This window comes from Triturus cristatus, chromosome 10, assembly GCF_964204655.1.
Source record: "Triturus cristatus chromosome 10, aTriCri1.1, whole genome shotgun sequence".
In the NCBI taxonomy this organism is placed as follows: Eukaryota; Metazoa; Chordata; class Amphibia; order Caudata; family Salamandridae; genus Triturus; species Triturus cristatus.
In genome coordinates, this window is record NC_140593.1 from 1,228,039,100 (window position 1) to 1,228,057,728 (window position 18,629).

At 56.7% G+C, this 18,629-nt stretch overlaps 1 protein-coding gene across 7 annotated transcripts in view; it reads right to left on the reverse strand.

The window, feature by feature from the left end:
• Positions 1–18,629, reverse strand: part of ATP2B3 (ATPase plasma membrane Ca2+ transporting 3) — a 988,364-nt gene that overhangs the window by 149,143 nt on the left and 820,592 nt on the right. For all 7 annotated transcript variants that reach the window (XM_085629813.1, XM_085629812.1, XM_085629811.1 and 4 more), the window contains one exon: positions 10,186–10,400. In XM_085629813.1, the coding sequence (XP_085485939.1) occupies positions 10,186–10,400 (215 nt within the window). The remainder of the gene's footprint in view (positions 1–10,185; positions 10,401–18,629) is intronic.

The following is an 18,629-nucleotide window of genomic DNA, read 5'->3' on the forward strand; positions in this document are numbered from 1 at the left end:
GGGTTCTCTTCGCTGAGGCGGAAGAACCAGGAGAGGCCGTCAGCGTTGGCGTGGTCCGTACCAGGGCGATGTTCTACGGTGAAATCCATCCCCTGGAGGGAGATTGACCACCGCAGTAGCTTGGGGTTTTCTCCTCGCATCTGCATGAGCCATCGCAAGGGCCGATGGTCAGTTTTGACTCTGAAATGGGTGCCGAACAGGTAGGGTCGTAGCTTTTTGAGTGCCCAGACCACGGCAAAGGCTTCGCGCTCTATGGTGCTCCATCTCTGTTCTTGGGGCAACAGCCGCCGACTGAGGAAGGCGACGGGCTGGTCTAGGCCTTGGTCATTCACTTGGGACAGGGCGGCCCCAATGCCATGCTCGGAGGCATCGGTCTGGACTATAAACTCCTTGGAGTAGTCGGGAGCCTGGAGGACGGGGGCAGTACACATGGCTTTCTTTAGGGCATCGAAAGCTTCCTGGCAGGCAGCCGTCCACTGCACTTTCTTTGGCTGTCTTTTAGACGTGAGTTCTGTGAGGGGGCCGACAAGGCTGCCATACCCCCGAATGAATCTTCGGTAGTAGCCAGTGAGTCCCAGAAAGGCTCGGACCTCCGTTTGGGTGATGGGTGGTTCCCAGGCCAGGATGGCGTCGATCTTTGGCTGTAGAGGGGTGACCTGGCCGCTCCCGACCTGGTGCCCCAGGTAGACTACGGATCCTTTCCCGATCTGGCACTTGCTGGCTTTTACTGTGAGGCCTGCCTGGCGCAGGGCGGTTAGCACCCTCCGGAGGTGTTGGAGGTGCTCACTCCATTCTGAACTGAAAACAGCGATGTCGTCCAGATATGCCGCGCTGAACTGCTCTAGCCCGGCCAGGACTCTATTCACCAGTCGCTGGAAAGTGGCCGGGGCATTTTTCATTCCGAAGGGCATTACGCGGAAGCGGTAGTGCCCATCGGGGGTGGAGAAGGCGGACCGCTCCTTGGCCCCCTCGGTGAGCGCAATCTGCCAGTATCCGCAGGTGAGGTCGAATGTGCTGAGGAACCGGGCTGCCCCTAGTCGGTCAATGAGTTCGTCGGCTCGTGGAATGGGGTGGGCATCGGCTCGGGTAACGTCATTGAGCCCCCGGTAGTCCACGCAGAATCGGAGCTCGGGGGCGACACCGGGGGCCGCTGCCTTCGGGACCAGGACCACGGGGCTGGCCCAGGGACTGTCAGATGGCTCGATCACCCCCAGGGTCAACATCTTCGAGACTTCCGCTTGAATGCAGGACTGGACCCGATCAGGAACTCGGTAGGCTCGGTGTCTCACCGGCGGGCTGTCCCCGGTGTCCACGTCATGAACACACCAGTCGGTGACCCGGGGGGTCAGAGAGAAGAGGTCGGAAAATTGTCTTAGTAGCTGGCGGCAGTCCGCTTGTTGCTGGGCAGTGAGGGCTGGGGAGAGGTTCACTCCTTCCACGGAGCCATCATGCTCCTTGACAAACAGGAGGTCCGGGAGGGGATCAGACTCATCTTCGGCCCCGTCATCGGTGGCCAGCAGGAGGCTCAGTTCTGTCCGCACGAAGTGAGGCTTGAGGCGGTTCACGTGAAGGACCCGGAGGGGATCCCGAGGCGACTGGACGTCCACCAAATATGTGACTTGACTCTTCCGCTCAACCACTTTGTAGGGCCCAGTCCACCTGTCCTGGAGGGCGCCAGGCTTCACGGGGGCCATGACCCACACCTGCTGGCCCGGCTGGAACTCGACCAGAGTGGCATTCTGGTCGTACCAGCGCTTCATCTCTTCTTGGCTTGCCTCCAGGTTGGCCTCGGCCAGTTCTCGGAACTTCCTGGTCTGGTTCCGGAGGGCCAGGACGTACTGGAACACATCACGGGGGGTGGTCTGGGGTGCTGCCTCCCATCCTTCCTTAACCAAACTGAGGGGACCTCGGACGGGGTGTCCATAGAGTAATTCAAACGGGCTGAACCCTAAGGACTTCTGGGGGACCTCCCGGTAAGCGAACAAGAGGCAGGGGAGCAGGACGTCCCACTTACGCCGGAGGGGCTCTTCTAGGCCAGCGATCATCCCTTTCAAAGTCCTATTAAACCTTTCTACTAGGCCGTTCCCTTGGGGATGGTACGGGGTGGTGAACTTATAGGACACCCCACATTGTTGCCACAGGGACGTCATATATTTCGAGATAAAATTAGTGCCGCGATCGCTCACGACCTCGCGGGGAAAACCCACCCTGGAAAAGATCCCCATCAGGGCCCGGCCCACCACGGGGGCTGTGATGGTGCGTAGGGGAATAGCCTCAGGATAGCGGGTGGCGTGATCCACTAGGACCAAGATGAAACGGTGACCTTGGGAGGTGGGGGGGTCCAGTGGTCCCACGATGTCGATTCCGACTCGTTCGAAAGGGGTACTGACGACCGGGAAGGGTTGGAGGGGAGCCTTGCGCTTCCCCCCACTCTTCCCAGTAGCCTGGCACGTGGGGCAGGACTTGCAGTGGGCTTCTACCGCTGCTCTCATTCTAGGCCAGTAAAAATGGGTCACGAGACGGCTGTAGGTCTTGTCCTGACCCAAGTGGCCGGCGAGGGGGACGTCGTGGGCTAAGCCCAGGAGGAAGTCTCGGAAGCGGAGGGGTACCACCAGTACCCGTCCGGATCCCAGCTCCACCGACTTCTGCTCACTGTACAAGATGTTATTTTCCCAATAGATTCGGTGCGTCCCGGTCTGGTCACCTGCGGCTTGGCCCTCGGCCTGGCGCCGCAGCCCGACCAGGGAAGGACAAGTGGCTTGCTCCCGGCAAAATTCTTCCCGGGTGGGCCCGCCCTCGTGGCGCCATTGGGCCAATTCGGGTAGATCTCCCAACTCGGGGACCGGGGCGGGGTCAGATGGTGCGGGTTCGTCGCTGGCGACGGACCCTTCTGATGGGGGGACGGGAGGACCCTCGGCGGGGACTGTTCTGGTCCCTTCGATCGGGGTGCTTTCGACTTCTCTCCGGGGAGTGAGTCGGGCTGACATAGATCGGGTGGTGGCGCACACCCACTCGGGGAGTCCCATCATTCCTAGGTGGGCCTTGCGCTCGACGTGCTTCCAGGGAGAACTCTCCAGGTCGTTCCCTAAGAGGCAGTCGACCGGCTGGGAGGTTCTTACGGCAACCTTGAGTTTACCTATCACCCCTCCCCACTCAAACGGCACCAGGGCTACCTGACACATACTTTCTCTATTGTCTGCGGAAATTACGGGGCAAAAGACGTTGGGGAGGATCTGCTCCTCGGGGACTAGGTGCCTGAGGACACCGGTGATACTGGCCCCGGTGTCCCGCAGGGCCTCTACTTGGTGGCCATTGATCTTGACGAGCTGCCCGTATTTCTTTGTGTTGGAGGGTAGGAGGCTACCAGGGATCATCTCCCTATCTCCCAGGGATACTAGGGCCATCGCTGCGGGTTCCCACTCCTCGGTTTCCTCAACCTCCTCCCCCAGGGCTACGTTGGCTATCTGTCTCGCAGGGGTGGTAGGGAAGACTTGGGTGGCCATGGGGCACTCTGGGTCATTGGCGTAGTGCCCGGGTTTCTGGCAACGGAAACACGTGACGGTCACCCGGTGTCCCCGTCTCCCAGGGGGCCCTGTCACTGGTGGGGGGGGCGCCGGGAAAGGTGGAGGTTGTGTTTTCGGGGGGCTAGGCTGGGACTCTCTCGGCCCTCCCTGGTTCCCTCCCCCTCTCTGGCGGGGTGGTCCCTGACTGGCTCGGGGGTACTCTCCTACCATGCCCCGGGAGACCCGGGTGTTGGTCCAGCGGTCGGCCTCCACAGCCAGCTTCCTGGGATCTGTGAGCTTGCTGTCAAGCAGATGCTGACGTAGTTCTATGAAGCAGTTCGCAGCCAGATGTTCCCACAACATGAGGTCGGTGAGTTCGGCAAGGGTGGTGACTTTGCTGCCCTTGATCCACCCATCGAAGGCCCGACTGAAAAAGTTTACATACTCCACCCAGGTGGTGCCCGGGATCTTCCTGCAGTCCCGGAATCGCTGACGGTACATTTCTGGGGTGAGGCCGTATCTTGTGAGTAGAGCCTCTTTCATGTGGCTGTAGGAGGTCTGCAGGGAGAGGGGTAGGTCGAGCAGGGTGTCCCTTCCTTCGCTCAGAAACCGCCCCCTCAACCCCGCCCCCCAGTCCTTCTGCGGGACCCGATGGGAGGTCATGGCGACCTCGTAGGCCCTGAACCATTGTTGAATGTCATCGTTTTTATAATATTCTTTGACCACGTCCTTGGGGATGTGGACCTTCTGTTCCGCTGGGGAGGCCGTCTCTCGGTTTCCCGGGGGCCTCCCTTCCTCGTTTCTGGCCTTGAGCTCGAGTTCCTTCAAGCTGCGTTCGTGCTCCAGTTGGAGCTTCCTTCCTTCGTGCTCCCGTTGGAGCTTCTTTTCTTCCAGTTCGCCTTGTACACGCATTTGCTCTACTGCTAGCTTTTTTTCCGCTAACTTCAATTCGCCTTCGATTTTGAGTTTGGCTAACTCGAGTTCATGATTGCGACTTCTCTCTCTGTCCGCGAGTTCTTCCGGGGATAGGCCCCCGTCTGGTACGATGCCTCGCACCTGATTGCTGCTGCTTTCACTTTGGGGGGGTTCGGTTTCGTCGGGGCGCTCCCCCGTGCCTTCCGGGCGGGAGGCCCCGGTATCCACCCAAGTTTTCAGTGCTTTCTGCAAATCTTCTTTAGTGTTGAGACCGGTGGTAGCGATTTTAAGTTCTTTGCAAAATTGCTTTAGCTCTTTGTGTGTGTATTCTTCTAGATGCTCCACCTGGAACACCCTGTTGGCGTTGGTTTCTGCGGGGCTCATGGCGCTTCCTTCTGCCATCTTTGTCGGTAGTGCGTCCGTCGTTCACGGTACGATCTCTAGGTGATGGGCCCGAATCCCGTCGCTGCCACCAATGTTAGACGGCGACCTCAGAGGAGCCCGGAAAGGGGTCCTGACTACCCTGAGACCCACCCTCGAAGTATCGTAGCCGGGCACTGGCGGGAGACTCCCCAGGGGGAGGAATCTCGTATCTAGGATCGTACTTCTGGCACCACACGACACAGAGTGACCACACCGTGGGTTCTTAGAAATCAATCTTTATCAAGTAGGTTATCACTGCAAATATGTACAAGGAGAGCACGGGCTCAATGAGTCTCGGAAGGGGTAGGGGGTAGCGGGACAGTCTCTGGCAAAGGTTCAAGGCAGGGACGTACCCGGCGCACAGCTCACAATCCTCGAGCTGGGGGATACGTTGTTGTAGTCGGGGTCCGGCGGGACCGTGAGAGTCTGTCGGAGCCGCGAGTCACTCAGCGGGCTCAGGTACAAGTTCGGAGGTCTTACGATCTTCAGGGAGCCGCGAGTCTCTCAGCGGGCTCAGGTACAGGTTCGGAGGTCTTACGATCTTCAAGGAGCCGCGAATCACTCAGCAGGCTCAGGTACAAGTTCGGAGGTCTTACGATCTTCAAGGAGTCGCGAGTCACTCAGCAGGCTCAGGTACAAGTTCGGAGGTCTTACGATCTTCAAGGAGCCGCGAGTCACTCAGCAGGCTCAGGTACAAGTTCGGAGGTCTTACGATCTTCAGGGAGCCGCGAGTCACTCAGCAGGGCTCAGGAGGGTCCAAGTTCCAGGAGCCGCGACCACGTCGGCAGGCTCTCGTTGTTCCAGCGTCGAATCTGCCGGACAGACCCAGAGCACCCCTTGTTATAGGTCGACCCCTCTTTGATGTCCGGAGTCTGTGCAGGCAGGGGTCTTGTCACCTGGGCGTCGCTTGTCGGGATTTCCTGTCATTGTCTTTTGATCCTTTCAGGGCCGGGTCGGGAGGAGTCCCAGACACCCAGCAGGCATGGAGCCAGCCCTCAGGGACGCCGGAGGGCCGATCGAAACCCATCGTCCCAGGGGAGTCCAGAGGTGCGATAGAAACTGCTCCTCCCTCTCTCATCCCCTGGAAGCGTGATGTCCTCCAGCCGGAGTGGCGCCTCTAGGCCCGGGTCGCGCTGGGGCCGGGCGGCCATCTTGGTGCATGAAGTGGGCACGCGGGCCCGGGGTGGCCAAAAGGAGAGAGGCCATGGACGGGGATGTCCGGGTCGGGTGCGTGTGTCCTGGTGGGGAGGGTCGGCTGGGCCGTGTGCTTGGGGCTGCAGGTACCAGGTTTCGGTGGTGCGGGGGCACGTAGGGCCATACTACGAGGCCGGGTCCAACAGTACTCTTACATGGCTTTCAGTACAAGAAGCAGTACTGGAAGAGTACTTTCTTATATACTCTTATATGCCTTTAAGTACGGGAAGCAGTACAGGAAGAGTACTCTTGTAGGCACTCTAACATACCTTTCAGTACAGAAAGCAGTACTGAAGGAGTACTCTCTTAGTGCTCTTTCATACCTTTGTGCATCATCTCTGAGACAATCAATAATTGTAATAGTTCAAGGAGGTGCAGCCTTTCTGTATGCGCTCAGTACTCTGAGTGTTTACTTGCCCATTCACAAAGGCATATCAGGGAACATGAAAGAATCCTACTACGGTTACTATTTTACATACTTCAAAATACCTTTCTGACTAGGCTCCTATGACTTTAATAACAGCAGTAAAAATAATGATGATGGTAAAAATAAAAGAAATAATGTTATGGATTGCTATGCAATTACTGACCTGCATGCAGGGTAAGACTTTTCATCCATGGATTATCTGAGCGGCTGCCAGCAGCTAAGCAGAGTACAGGCCCTATTTTAAGTGGCTGAAAGGATGGCCAGTCAGATTGCTGGCAGCGATGTGACTGGGCGCCCTTTCACATGGGTCCACGCCAGGCGCCTTTTGATTGGATGCTCAATGTCCACCAGAACTGTAGTGTTTAAATGATGTCAAGACCTGCAGAAATCTACCTTTGTATATATAAACCCATGTTCCTTTGGTACAGGACCCCAACATGGATGGTAAGTCCTGGTGCAGATATGCTGGGGAAGGTGACGAATTGCATATTTGGTGGAAGTGTCCTGGACTAGAGTGTTTTTGAAAAGAGGTTAAAGGTGTCCTGGGATTCCTGAATCTCGAAGATCCATCTATCCTGTTATTTGCCTTTGACCCGGTGCTTGTTTACGTGTTTGTTTACGGAAGTGAAAGGAAAGATTATGGTTCAATGGGAGGGGGTCTCTCCTTCCCCATTAAATGAATGGACAAGAAGATTATGGCTTACTTTGGACATGGAGGGGTTAACGCATGATCTAGAATATGATGGGGACACATGTGAGTCCAGTTGGAGTCCACTGAAAGGTAATTTTACTAATATGCCCCCTCGTGCCGCATCCTAGAACTGCTGTGTAAAGTATGACTGAAGAATAAGTGGGAGCTGTGTCTATTTGTAACTCTGGAATCGCAGTTTATACATTTGTTAGGGAAAATAGTGATTGTTTGATTTGGGCATCCTTGTGCTGTGGGTGGGTGTCCTTGTGCTGTGGGTGGGTGTCCGTATGCTGTGCGTGGGTGTCCTTGTGCTGTGGGTGGCTATCCTTGTACTCTGGGTGAGCATCATTGTACTGTGGATGGGTGTGCTTGTGCTGTGGGTGGGTGTCCTTGTACTGTGGGTGGGCGTCCTTGTGCTGTGGGTGGGCGTCCTTGTACTGTGGGTGGGTGTCCTTGTACTGTGGGTGGGCGTCCTTGCACTGTCGGTGGGCGTCCTTGTACTGTCGGTGGGCGTCCTTGTACTGTCGGTGGTGCGTCCTTGTACTGTTGGTGGGTGTCCTTGTGCTGTGGGTGGGTATCCTGGTGCAGTGGGTGGGCATCCTTGTATTGTGGGTGGGCGTCCTTGTGCTGTGGGTGGGCGTCCTTGTACTGTGGGTGGGTGTCCTTGTACTGTGGGTGGGCGTCCTTGCACTGTGGGTGGGCGTCCTTGTACTGTCGGTGGGCGTCCTTGTACTGTCGGTGGGCGTCCTTGTACTGTTGGTGGGTGTCCTTGTGCTGTGGGTGGGTATCCTGGTGCCGTGGGTGGGCATCCTTGTATTGTGGGTGGGCGTCCTTGTACTGTGGGTGGGCGTCCTTGCACTGTGGGTGGGCGTCCTTGTACTGTCGGTGGGCGTCCTTGTACTGTTGGTGGGTGTCCTTGTACTGTCGGTGGGTGTCCTTGTACTGTTGGTGGGTGTCCTTGTGCTGTGGGTGGGTATCCTGGTGCAATGGGTGGGCATCCTTGTATTGTTGGCGGGTGGTTTGTAATGTGGGTGGGCTGGGTACTGCAATGGTAACATCCATGGTTTATAACACTGTAACCCTCTTCATAGCCAGCTGCAGGGTACATTGATTTGTTTCGTTTTACCTTTTTTTTCATTATTTTGTAGCACAAGAAAATCAGTAACATTTTGATATATAAAAAGAACTGCAGTTTTTAGCCCACCCCCCTGGACTCTGTTCTGCAGCCCGCGGAGGCATGAACAGCCGGACCGCAGGCGGTTTTATGTGTTTGGGCACAAAAACGCCCTTTTCTGTAGCCTGCCTGTGGAGAGCAATTTGTGCTCTTTTAAACTAAATTTCAGTTTGCAGCGGACTTTAAAAAGGCGTATATCAAAAGTTTTTCTTTTCCAAGAAACAATTTGCCCCCCACTAGTGCCAGGTTGCTACCAGGGCAGCTTCAGGCTGCTATAAACAGATAAAGAGGGAGGCATCATTACTTGCCCGATGCACGCAGCATATGAGACATACAAATGTAAAGTAGTACCAATGAGATGAGCAAAGGCAGGTGTAGGCAGCAGGGCTGTAGGCATCTGCCCAGCAGCGTCTGCACGACCTAGAGGCAGCGGTTCTACTTGCAAACTGTGTGCAGTGCAGCTGGTTGCACTGCACGCCCTGGTTGACATTGTGGGCCAGATGTATGACCCTCAGTGTTCGCAATTTGCATTGTTTTGCGACTTGCAAATTGTGAGTCACAAACACTGATGCACCACAGTGTCTGAGGCACTGCTTGCTATTCCCAAATAGATCTCAAAGGACCTGCCTCATTAATATTCATGAGGCAGGTTGCATTTTGCGACCCCGTGGAAATGGCCGACACTCAGAGGGATGGTGGCCTACTGCGGTCATCAGACCACCATGTCTGTGACTGATTTTTCAATAAAGCAGATTTTTTGTTAAAGGCAACCCGTTTACCCTAAAGAAAACCAGGATGCATTTAAAAAATAGAAACAAAATGTTTCAGTTTCATTTTTTAAGAGTAGGCAGTGGCCGGTTGGACCACTGCCTGCTCTAAAAATATATTTTTGCTGCCAGTCACAAAGGGGAAGGGGTCCCTGGGGACCCCTTCCCAGTTGCAACTGACTTACCACAATTTGAAATAGGTGATAAATGAAACTGTTTGGCGACTGCATTTGCAAAACAATCTTACATCCCCCTGCGACTCGCTATGACAAAGGGACGCTCTTGGCCTGCCCCTTCATAATAGTGACTCACAAAACCTATTTTGCAAATCGGTAACAGGTTAATGACTCGCACAATAGGTTTAGTATATCCTTTTTAGCGGTCATGAACTGTCCGATTTCCCTTTGGCGACTACTAAAAACAGTTGTACATCTGGGCCTTTATGCTTGTAATGAATGTTCAAAAAGCGCTGCGGCCTGCTCTTCACTCTAATATTTTGATGGTAATGTTAGGTGAGTAAAGTACCCAGCCACTGAATATTATGGGGGATGCATTTACAAGCCACCCTATAACTATTTGATGTTTCTTGGGTTTTTGTTTATTTTCAAGCAAATTGTAATCATTGCTTCTCTTTTTAGGTATTAGTAGAAGAGACAGCAAACGCTTGTGCGGTGCCTTCCCAAATTAAGATTGTGCCTATGCTACATCTGTGCCATTGAGAGCTGAAGAGGGGGTTGCCTCGTTGGCCTGGGGGATGGCCTAATGCAAATGAGGGACTCTTTTCCCTTTGAACACGCTGTATCATAGATGCCGGCACAGAGGCAAAGAGACTGTCAGCAGGTGCGCTGACTGTGCGCCATAATGAGGTGGTGCACTCTGAGGGCACCCCTTCAAGGGGGCAAAGGGTGTCCCAGGGAACTCTCTGGTATTGCCCCTACAGGTGGATTAGCCTGCAGCAAGCTCCGCCTCCTTTAAAATGGAGGCCGGGTTTCCACATTTTTACAAAAGGTGGACAAGCAGCTGTAAACAGCCAGTTCATCTTTCACTAATGGCTCGCGCTTGCACTCGCGCACGCGCCGGCGTCTACTCACCTTCACTGAGTAAGCCAGAGAGATGGTGACAGCCAGGGGAAGGCCCTCGGGCACAGCCACCACCAGCACAGTGACCCCGATGATGAAGAACTTGACAAAGTACTGCACGTAGACAGGGGTACACTGCGCCAGCCAGACATGACCCTCCACCACGAAGGTCTCGATCACGAAGTACAGCACCAGGATGATCACCGTGATGGCCGACATAACCAGACCTGTAGCCACAAGGACAGAGTGAGTGAAGAAACTAGGAGAGACCAGCGTACAAAGCGCAGAACAAGGACTATTGAGAAGTGCAGACAGAACAGAGCACAAGGAACAAACAGTCAAGCCGATACTACGAATGCAGAGTCCGCCACAATTCTTACCCAGGAGAAACATGTTGCCCATCTCTATATTGCTCTTTCTGTACCTATTGGCCAATAAAGTCACACAGTGGGTCAATGCACCTGCTGCAGGGGTCCATATACAAATTGCAACTCACAGGTTAAAATCCTGGTTAACGCCCCCCCCCATGCTCACCCTTCTGAGGAAGGTAAAATAAGTCTCAATAAGATGTGTAAGGCAAGCACCTACTGTGTAGGTGTTTATCAGTTTGTGATGAGTTTCACAGCCATATTTATTTCCATAAAGCAGGAGTTATGAATCTTATCCTGGCGAGATTGGTCTTTCATCCCTCCCTGCCACTCATGAAGAAACTCCAGGGTGCTGCACATACAGCCGAGAGAAGCCCCCTCAGCAAAGTGCAAACTACAGTACATCCATTCTCACAGTGCTTAGAGCTAGTCTTCCTCTTATGAAGCGCTACAGGAAAACATCTCCCTCCTCCATGAATGGTCTTAACATAGCTCAGTTTGCGAGTGCACCGGGCTCGGAGATCTGTGTGTAACCTGAATAGCAGACATTAAAATTGTGGCAGTGCTGACGTGGTCTCTCATGTTTAGAGTGTGGTATAATGTTAGAAGGCGACCTCAGAGGGGCCCGGAGGGGGCCCTGACTGTCCTGAGACCAACCCTCGAGGTATCGTAGCCGGGCACTGGCGGGAGACTCCTCAGCGGAGGAATCTCGTATCTAGGATCGTACACTCGGCACCACACGACAAAGAGACACCACACCGAGAGTTCTTAAGATCAAATCTTTATCAGGTCGGAGTGGTAAGATCTTTATGATCAGCAAGGCAATATATATACAAGTAGAGCGCGGGCTCACAAAGTCTTGGAGGGGGGTTAGGAGGTAGCGGGACAGTCTTTGGGGGAATGGATCAAATGCAGGAGCGTATCCGGCGCACAGCTCACAATCCTCGAGCTGGGGGATGCGCTTGTCGTCGTGGGGTCCGGCGGGACCAAGGGAGTCTGGGGGCACTGCGAGATACTCAGCAGGCTTGAGTACAAGTTCGGAGGTCTTACGATCTTCAGGGAGCCGCGAGTCACTCAGCAGGGCTCAAGCACAAGTTCGGAGGTCTTACGATCTTCAGGGAGCCGCGAGTCACTCAGCAGGGCTCAAGCACAAGTTCGGAGGTCTTACGATTTTCAGGGAGCCGCAAGTCACTCAGCAGGGCTCAAGCACAAGTTCGGAGGTCTTACGATCTTCAGGGAGCCGCGAGTCACTCAGCAGGGCTCAGGTGTTTCCAAGGCGAATCTGCCGGGCAGTCCCAGGGCACCCCTTGTTATAGGGCGACTCCTCTTTGATGTCCGGAGTCTGTGCAGGCAGGGGTCTTGTCACCTGGGGGTCGCTTGTTGGGGGTTTCCTGCCATTGTCCTTTGATCCTTTCAGGGCCGGGTTGGGAGGAGCCCCAGACACCCAGCAAACGTGGAGCCAGCCCTCGGGGAGGCCGGCGGGTCGATCGAAACCCACCTTCCCAGGGAAGCGCAGAGGTGTGATGGAAACTGCTCCTCCCTTTCTCATCCCAAGGGGAGCGCGATGTTCTCCAGCCGGAGTGGCGCCTGTAGGCTAGGGTCGCGCTGGGGCCGGGCGGCCATCTTGGTGCATGAAGTGGGCACGCGGGCCCGGGGTGGCCGAAGGGGGAAGGCCTACAGACGGGGGAAGTCCGGGTCGGGTGTGTGTGTTCTGGTGGGAAGGATCGGCCAGGCCAGGGGCTCGGGGCTGGTGTGAGGTGCAGGGGTCAGGTCTGACTATGTTACGAGGGCCGGGTCTAACACGCGTCCCCCCCAGCTGAAAGCCGGAGAGAACTACCCATCTTCTTGGGGGTTCTCTTCGCTGAGGCGGAAGAATCGGGAGAGGCCATCGGCGTTGGCGTGGTCCGTACCAGGGCGATGTTCCACGGTGAAATCCATCCCCTGGAGGGAGATTGACCACCGCAGAAGCTTGGGGTTTTCTCCTCGCATCTGCATGAGCCATCGCAAGGGGCGATGGTCGGTCTGGACCCTGAAATGGGTGCCGAACAGGTAAGGGCGTAGTTTCTTGAGGGCCCAGACTACTGCGAACGCCTCGCGCTCGATGGTACTCCATCTCTGTTCCTGGGGCAACAGCCGTCGGCTGAGGAAGGCCACGGGCTGGTCCAGACCCTGGTCATTTACTTAGGAGAGGACGGCCCCGATGCCATGCTCGGAGGCATCAGTTTGTACCACAAACTCTTTGGAGTAGTCGGGGGCCTGGAGGACGGGGGCCGTACACATGGCTGTTTTCAGGGCATTGAACGCCTCTTGGCAGGCAGGGGACCACTGTACCTTCTTGGGCTGCTTTTTGGACGTGAGCCCCGTGAGGGGACCGACCAGGCTGCCGTAATTCCGGATGAATCTCCGATAGTAGCCCGTGAGGCCCAGAAATGCTCGGACCTCTGTTTGGGTAGTGGGAGGTTCCCAGGCTAGGATGGCGTCGATTTTGGGCTGTAGAGGGGCGACCTGCCCGCTTCCGACCTGGTGCCCCAGGTAGGTTACCGAACCTTGCCCAATCTGGCATTTGCTGGCTTTCACGGTGAGGCCCGCCTGGCGTAGGGCGGTTAGCACCCTCCGGAGGTGTTGGAGGTGCTCGCTCCATTCGGAACTAAAAACTGCGATATCGTCGAGATATGCAGCGCTGAATTTTTCCAGCCCGGCCAGGACTCTATTTACCAGTCGCTGGAAGGTGGCCGGGGCATTTTTCATCCCGAAGGGCATTACGCAAAAGCGATAGTGCCCATCCGGGGTGGAGAAGGCGGACCGCTCCTTGGCTCCCTCTGTGAGCGCAATTTGCCAGTAGCCGCAGGTGAGATCGAAGGTGCTGAGGAACCGTGCAGCTCCGAGCCGGTCAATGAGCTCGTCGGCTCGGGGAATGGGGTGGGCATCGGCTCGGGTGACCTCATTGAGCCCCCGGTAGTCCACGCAAAAGCGGAGTTCTGGGGCGACCCCGGGGGCGGCTGCTTTTGGGACCAGGACCACGGGGCTGGCCCAGGGGCTGTCTGAGGGTTCGATCACGCCTAGGGTCAACATTTTCGAGACTTCGGCTTGGATACAGGACCGGACCCGATCGGGGACTCGGTAGGCTCGGTGTCTCACTGGTGGGCTGTCCCCGGTATCCACATCATGGACACACCAGTCGGTGACCTTGGGGACCAGGGAGAAAAGGTCCGGAAACTGCCCTAGGAGCTGGCGGCAATCCTCACGTTGCTGGGGAGTGAGAGACGGGGAGAGGTTCACTCCTTCTACGGAGCCGTCCTTCTCCTTGGTGCATAGAAGATCAGGGAGAGGATCCGACTCTTCTTCGGACCCGTCGTCAGTGGCCAGTAGGAGGCTCAGCTCTGTCCGCACAAAGTGGGGCTTGAGGCGGTTCACGTGGAGGACCCGGAGGGGTTCCCGGGGTGACTGGACGTCTACCAAGTACGTGACCGGGCTCTTTCGCTCAACTACTTTGAAGGGCCCGGTCCATTTATCCTGGAGAGCGCAGGGTTTCACGGGGGCCATGACCCACACCAGCTGGCCCGGCTGAAACTCGACTAGTGCGGCATTCTGGTCGTACCAGCGCTTCATCTCCTCCTGACTCGCCTCCAGATTGGCCTCTGCCATTTCCCGGAACCTCCTAGTCTGATTGTGGAGGGTCAGGACGTAACGGAACACGTCTCGGGGGGTGCCTCGGGGCGCCGCCTCCCACTCTTCTTTGACCAGGCTGAGGGGCCCCCTGACGGGGTGCCCGTAGAGTAGCTCGAAGGGGCTGAAACCCAAGGATTTCTGGGGAACTTCTCGGTATGCGAATAGGAGGCAGGGGAGCAGGAGGTCCCACTTACGCCGGAGGGGCTCTTCCAGGCCCGCGATCATCCCCTTCAGAGTCCGGTTAAACCGCTCTACCAGGCCGTTTCCTTGGGGGTGGTACGGGGTGGTGAACTTGTAGGACACCCCGCACTGTTGCCATAAGGACCTCATGTATCGGGAGATAAAGTTGGTACCGCGATCGCTCACGACCTCGCGGGGAAAACCCATGCGGGAGAAGATCCCCATCAGCGCCCGGCCCACCACGGGGGCCGTGACGGTGCGCAGGGGGATGGCCTCAGGGTAACGAGTGGCATGGTCCACCAGGACGAGGATGAACCGGTGCCCCTGGGAAGTTGGGGGGTCCAGAGGTCCTACAATGTCGATGCCGACCCGCTCAAAAGGGGTACTGACGACAGGGAAGGGCTGGAGGGGAGCCTTGCGCTTCCCTCCACTCTTCCCACTGGCCTGGCACGTGGGACAGGACTTGCAGTGGGCTTCTACATCCGCTTTCATTCGGGGCCAGTAGAAGTGAGTCACGAGGCGACTGTATGTTTTGTCCTGACCCAAGTGGCCTGTGAGGGGGACGTCGTGGGCCAAGCCCAGGAGGAGGTCTCGGAAGCGTAGTGGTACCACCAGCACTCGGCCGGACCCTAGCTCCACGACTTCTGTTCGCTGTACAGAAGGTCATTCTCCCAATAGACCCGGTGCGTCCCCGTCTGGTCGCCTGCGGCCTGGGCCTCTGCCTGTTGCCGGGGCCCGACCAGGGAGGGACAGGTAGCCTGCTCTCAGCAGAACTCCTCTCGGGAGGGGCCCCCTTCGTGGCGCCACTGTGCTAATTCAGGCAGATCGCCTAACTCGGTGTCTGGGGTGGAGTCGGAAGGCGGCGGTTCGTCACTGGCGAGCGACTCTTCCGGTGGGGGGATGTGGGGGCCCTCGGCCGGGACCATCCCATCTTCAGGGGTCGGGGCGTCGTCGACGTCCCTCAGGGGGGTCAGTCGAGCCGTCATGGATCGAGTGGTGGCGCACACCCACTCAGGGAGGCCCATCATCCCTAGGTGGGTCTTGCGCTCCACTTGCCCCCAGGGGGAACTTTCCAGGTCGTTCCCCAGGAGACAGTCGACGGGCTGGGATGTTCTCACTGCGACCTTCAGTTTACCGACCACCCCTCCCCACTCGAAAGGCACCACGGCTACCTTACATAGGCTTTCTGTGTTGTCGGCTGAAATGACCGGGCAAAATACGTTGGGAAGGACCTGGTCCTCGTGGACTAAATGGCTGAGGACACCGGTGATGCTGGCCCCGGTGTCACGGAGGGCTTCTACTTGGTGGCCATTGATCGTGACGAGCTGCCCATATTTCTTTGTGTTAGAGGGCAGGAGGCTCCCAGGGACCATCTCTCTATCTCCTAAGGACACTAGGGCCATATCGGCGGGTTCCCACTCCTCGGCCTCCTCAACCTCCTCCCCCAGGGCTACATTGGCTATCTGTCTAGCGGGGGGTGCTGCCTGGTTGGTGCGTGGGGCCATGGGGCATTTAGGGTCGTTGGCGTAATGCCCGGGCTTATGGCAACGGAAACAAGTGATGGTTACCCGGTGCCCCCGTCTCAGGGGGGGGCCGGATACAGCTGGTGGGGGTGCCGGGAAAGACGGAGGTTGGGACTTCGGGGGACTAGTCTGGGGCTCTCTCTGCCCTCCCTGGTTTCCCCCCCCTCTCTGGCGGGGTGGTCCCTGACTGGCTCGGCGGTACTCTCCTACAGGGCCCCGGGAGACCCGGGTGTTGGTCCAGCGATCTGCCTGGACAGCCAGCTTTCTCGGGTCCATGAGCTTGCTGTCGAGCAGATGCTGGCGTAGTTCCACAAAGCAGTTGGCAGCCAGGTGTTCCCATAACATAAGGTCAGTTAGGTCTTCCAGGGTGGTTACCTTGCTGCCCTTGATCCACCCATCGAAGGCACGGCTGAAGAAATTCACATATTCCACCCAGGTGGTACCCGGGATCTTCCGGCAGTCCCGGAACCGCTGGCGGTACATCTCCGGGGTGAGGCCGTACCTTGTGAGGAGGGCCGCTTTCATGTGTTCATATGAGGTCTGCATGGAGGTGGGTAGGTCGAGCAGGGTGTCTCTTCCTTCGCTCAGGAACCGTCCCCATAACCCAGCCCCCCAATCTTTCTGCGGGACCCGATGGGAGGTCATGGCGACCTCGTAGGCCCGAAACCACTGCTGAATGTCATCATTCTTGTAATATTCCTTGACCACATCCTTGGGGATGTGGACCTTCTGTTCCGTCGGAGCGGCCGCCTCTCGGTTCCCCGGGGGCCGCGCTTCTTCGCTTCTTGCTTTCAGTTCTATTTCCTTCAAACTGCGTTCATGTTCTAGTTGAAGTCTCCATCCCTCGTGTTCTCGTTGGAGTTTCTTCTCTTCCAGTTCTCCTTGCACTCGCAACTGTTCTACTGCTAGCTTTTTCTCGGCTAATTTCAACTCGCCCTCAATTTTGAGTTAATTCGAGCTCGTGATGGCGACTTTTTTCTCTCTCTGCGAGTTCCTCCGGGGATAGGCCCCCGTCTGGTACGAAGCCTCGCACCTGGTTGCTGCTGCGTTCTCCTTGGGAGGGTCCTGCTTCGTCGTGGGGCTCCACCGCTCCTTCTGGGCGGGGGGCTCCCGAATCCACCCAAGCTTTCAGTGCCTTTTGCATATCTTCTTTGGTGTTGAGACCAGTGGTAGCGATTCTCAGTTCCTTACAGAATTGCTTTAGTTCCCTGTAAGTGTACTCTTCCAGCTGTTCCACCTGGAACACGGTACTGGCGTCGTCTTCTACGAGAACCACGGCGTTTCCTTCTGCCATCTTTGTCGGTAGTGCGTCAGCCGTTCACGGTACGATCTCTAGATTATGGGCCCGAATCCCGTCGCTTGCCACCAATGTTAGAAGGCGACCTCAGAGGGGCCCGGAGGGGGCCCTGACTGTCCTGAGACCAACCCTCGAGGTATCGTAGCCTGGAACTGGCGGGAGACTCCTCAGGGGAGGAATCTCATATCTAGGATCGTACACTCGGCACCACACGACAAAGAGACACCACACCAAGAGTTCTTAAGATCAAATCTTTATCAGGTCGGAGTGGTAAGATCTTTATGATCAGCAAGGCAATATATATACAAGTAGAGCGCGGGCTCACAAAGTCTTGGAGGGGGGTTAGGAGGTAGCGGGACAGTCTTTGGGGGAATGGATCAAATGCAGGAGCGTATCCGGCGCACAGCTCACAATCCTCGAGCTGGGGGATGCGCTTGTCGTCGTGGGGTCCGGCGGGACCAAGGGAGTCTGGGGGCACTGCGAGATACTCAGCAGGCTCGAGTACAAGTTCAGAGGTCTTACGATCTTCAGGGAGCCGCGAGTCACTCAGCAGGGCTCAAGCACAAGTTCGGAGGTCTTACGATCTTCAGGGAGCCACGAGTCACTCAGCAGGGCTCAAGCACAAGTTCGGAGGTCTTACGATTTTCAGGGAGCCGCGAGTCACTCAGCAGGGCTCAAGCACAAGTTCGGAGGTCTTACGATCTTCAGGGAGCCGCGAGTCACTCAGCAGGGCTCAGGTGTTTCCAAGGCGAATCTGCCGGGCAGTCCCAGGGCACCCCTTGTTATAGGGCGACTCCTCTTTGATGTCCGGAGTCTGTGCAGGCAGGGGTCTTGTCACCTGGGGGTCGCTTGTTGGGGGTTTCCTGCCATTGTCCTTTGATCCTTTCAGGGCCGGGTCGGGAGGAGCCCCAGACACCCAGCAGGCGTGGAGCAAGCCCTCGGGGAGGCCGGCGGGTCGATCGAAACCCACCTTCCCAGGGAAGCGCAGAGGTGTGATGGAAACTGCTCCTCCCTTTCTCATCCCAAGGGGAGCGCGATGTTCTCCAGCCGGAGTGGCGCCTGTAGGCTAGGGTCGCGCTGGGGCCGGGCGGCCATCTTGGTGCATGAAGTGGGCACGCGGGCCCGGGGTGGCCGAAGGGGGAAGGCCTACGGACGGGGGAAGTCCGGGTCGGGTGTGTGTGTTCTGGTGGGAAGGATCGGCCAGGCCAGGGGCTCGGGGCTGGTGTGAGGTGCAGGGGTCAGGTCTGACTATGTTACGAGGGCCGGGTCTAACATATAATAACTACTGATATAAAATGTAGGTGGTCAGCACAGCGAGTAGCTGTAGTTGCAAGGTGCGTTTTTGTCTAAATGAAAATACATGTTGTGTGGCTCTGTCTTTCGCCCTAAGTAACACTCATCGCAATGAAGCCAGCGTGC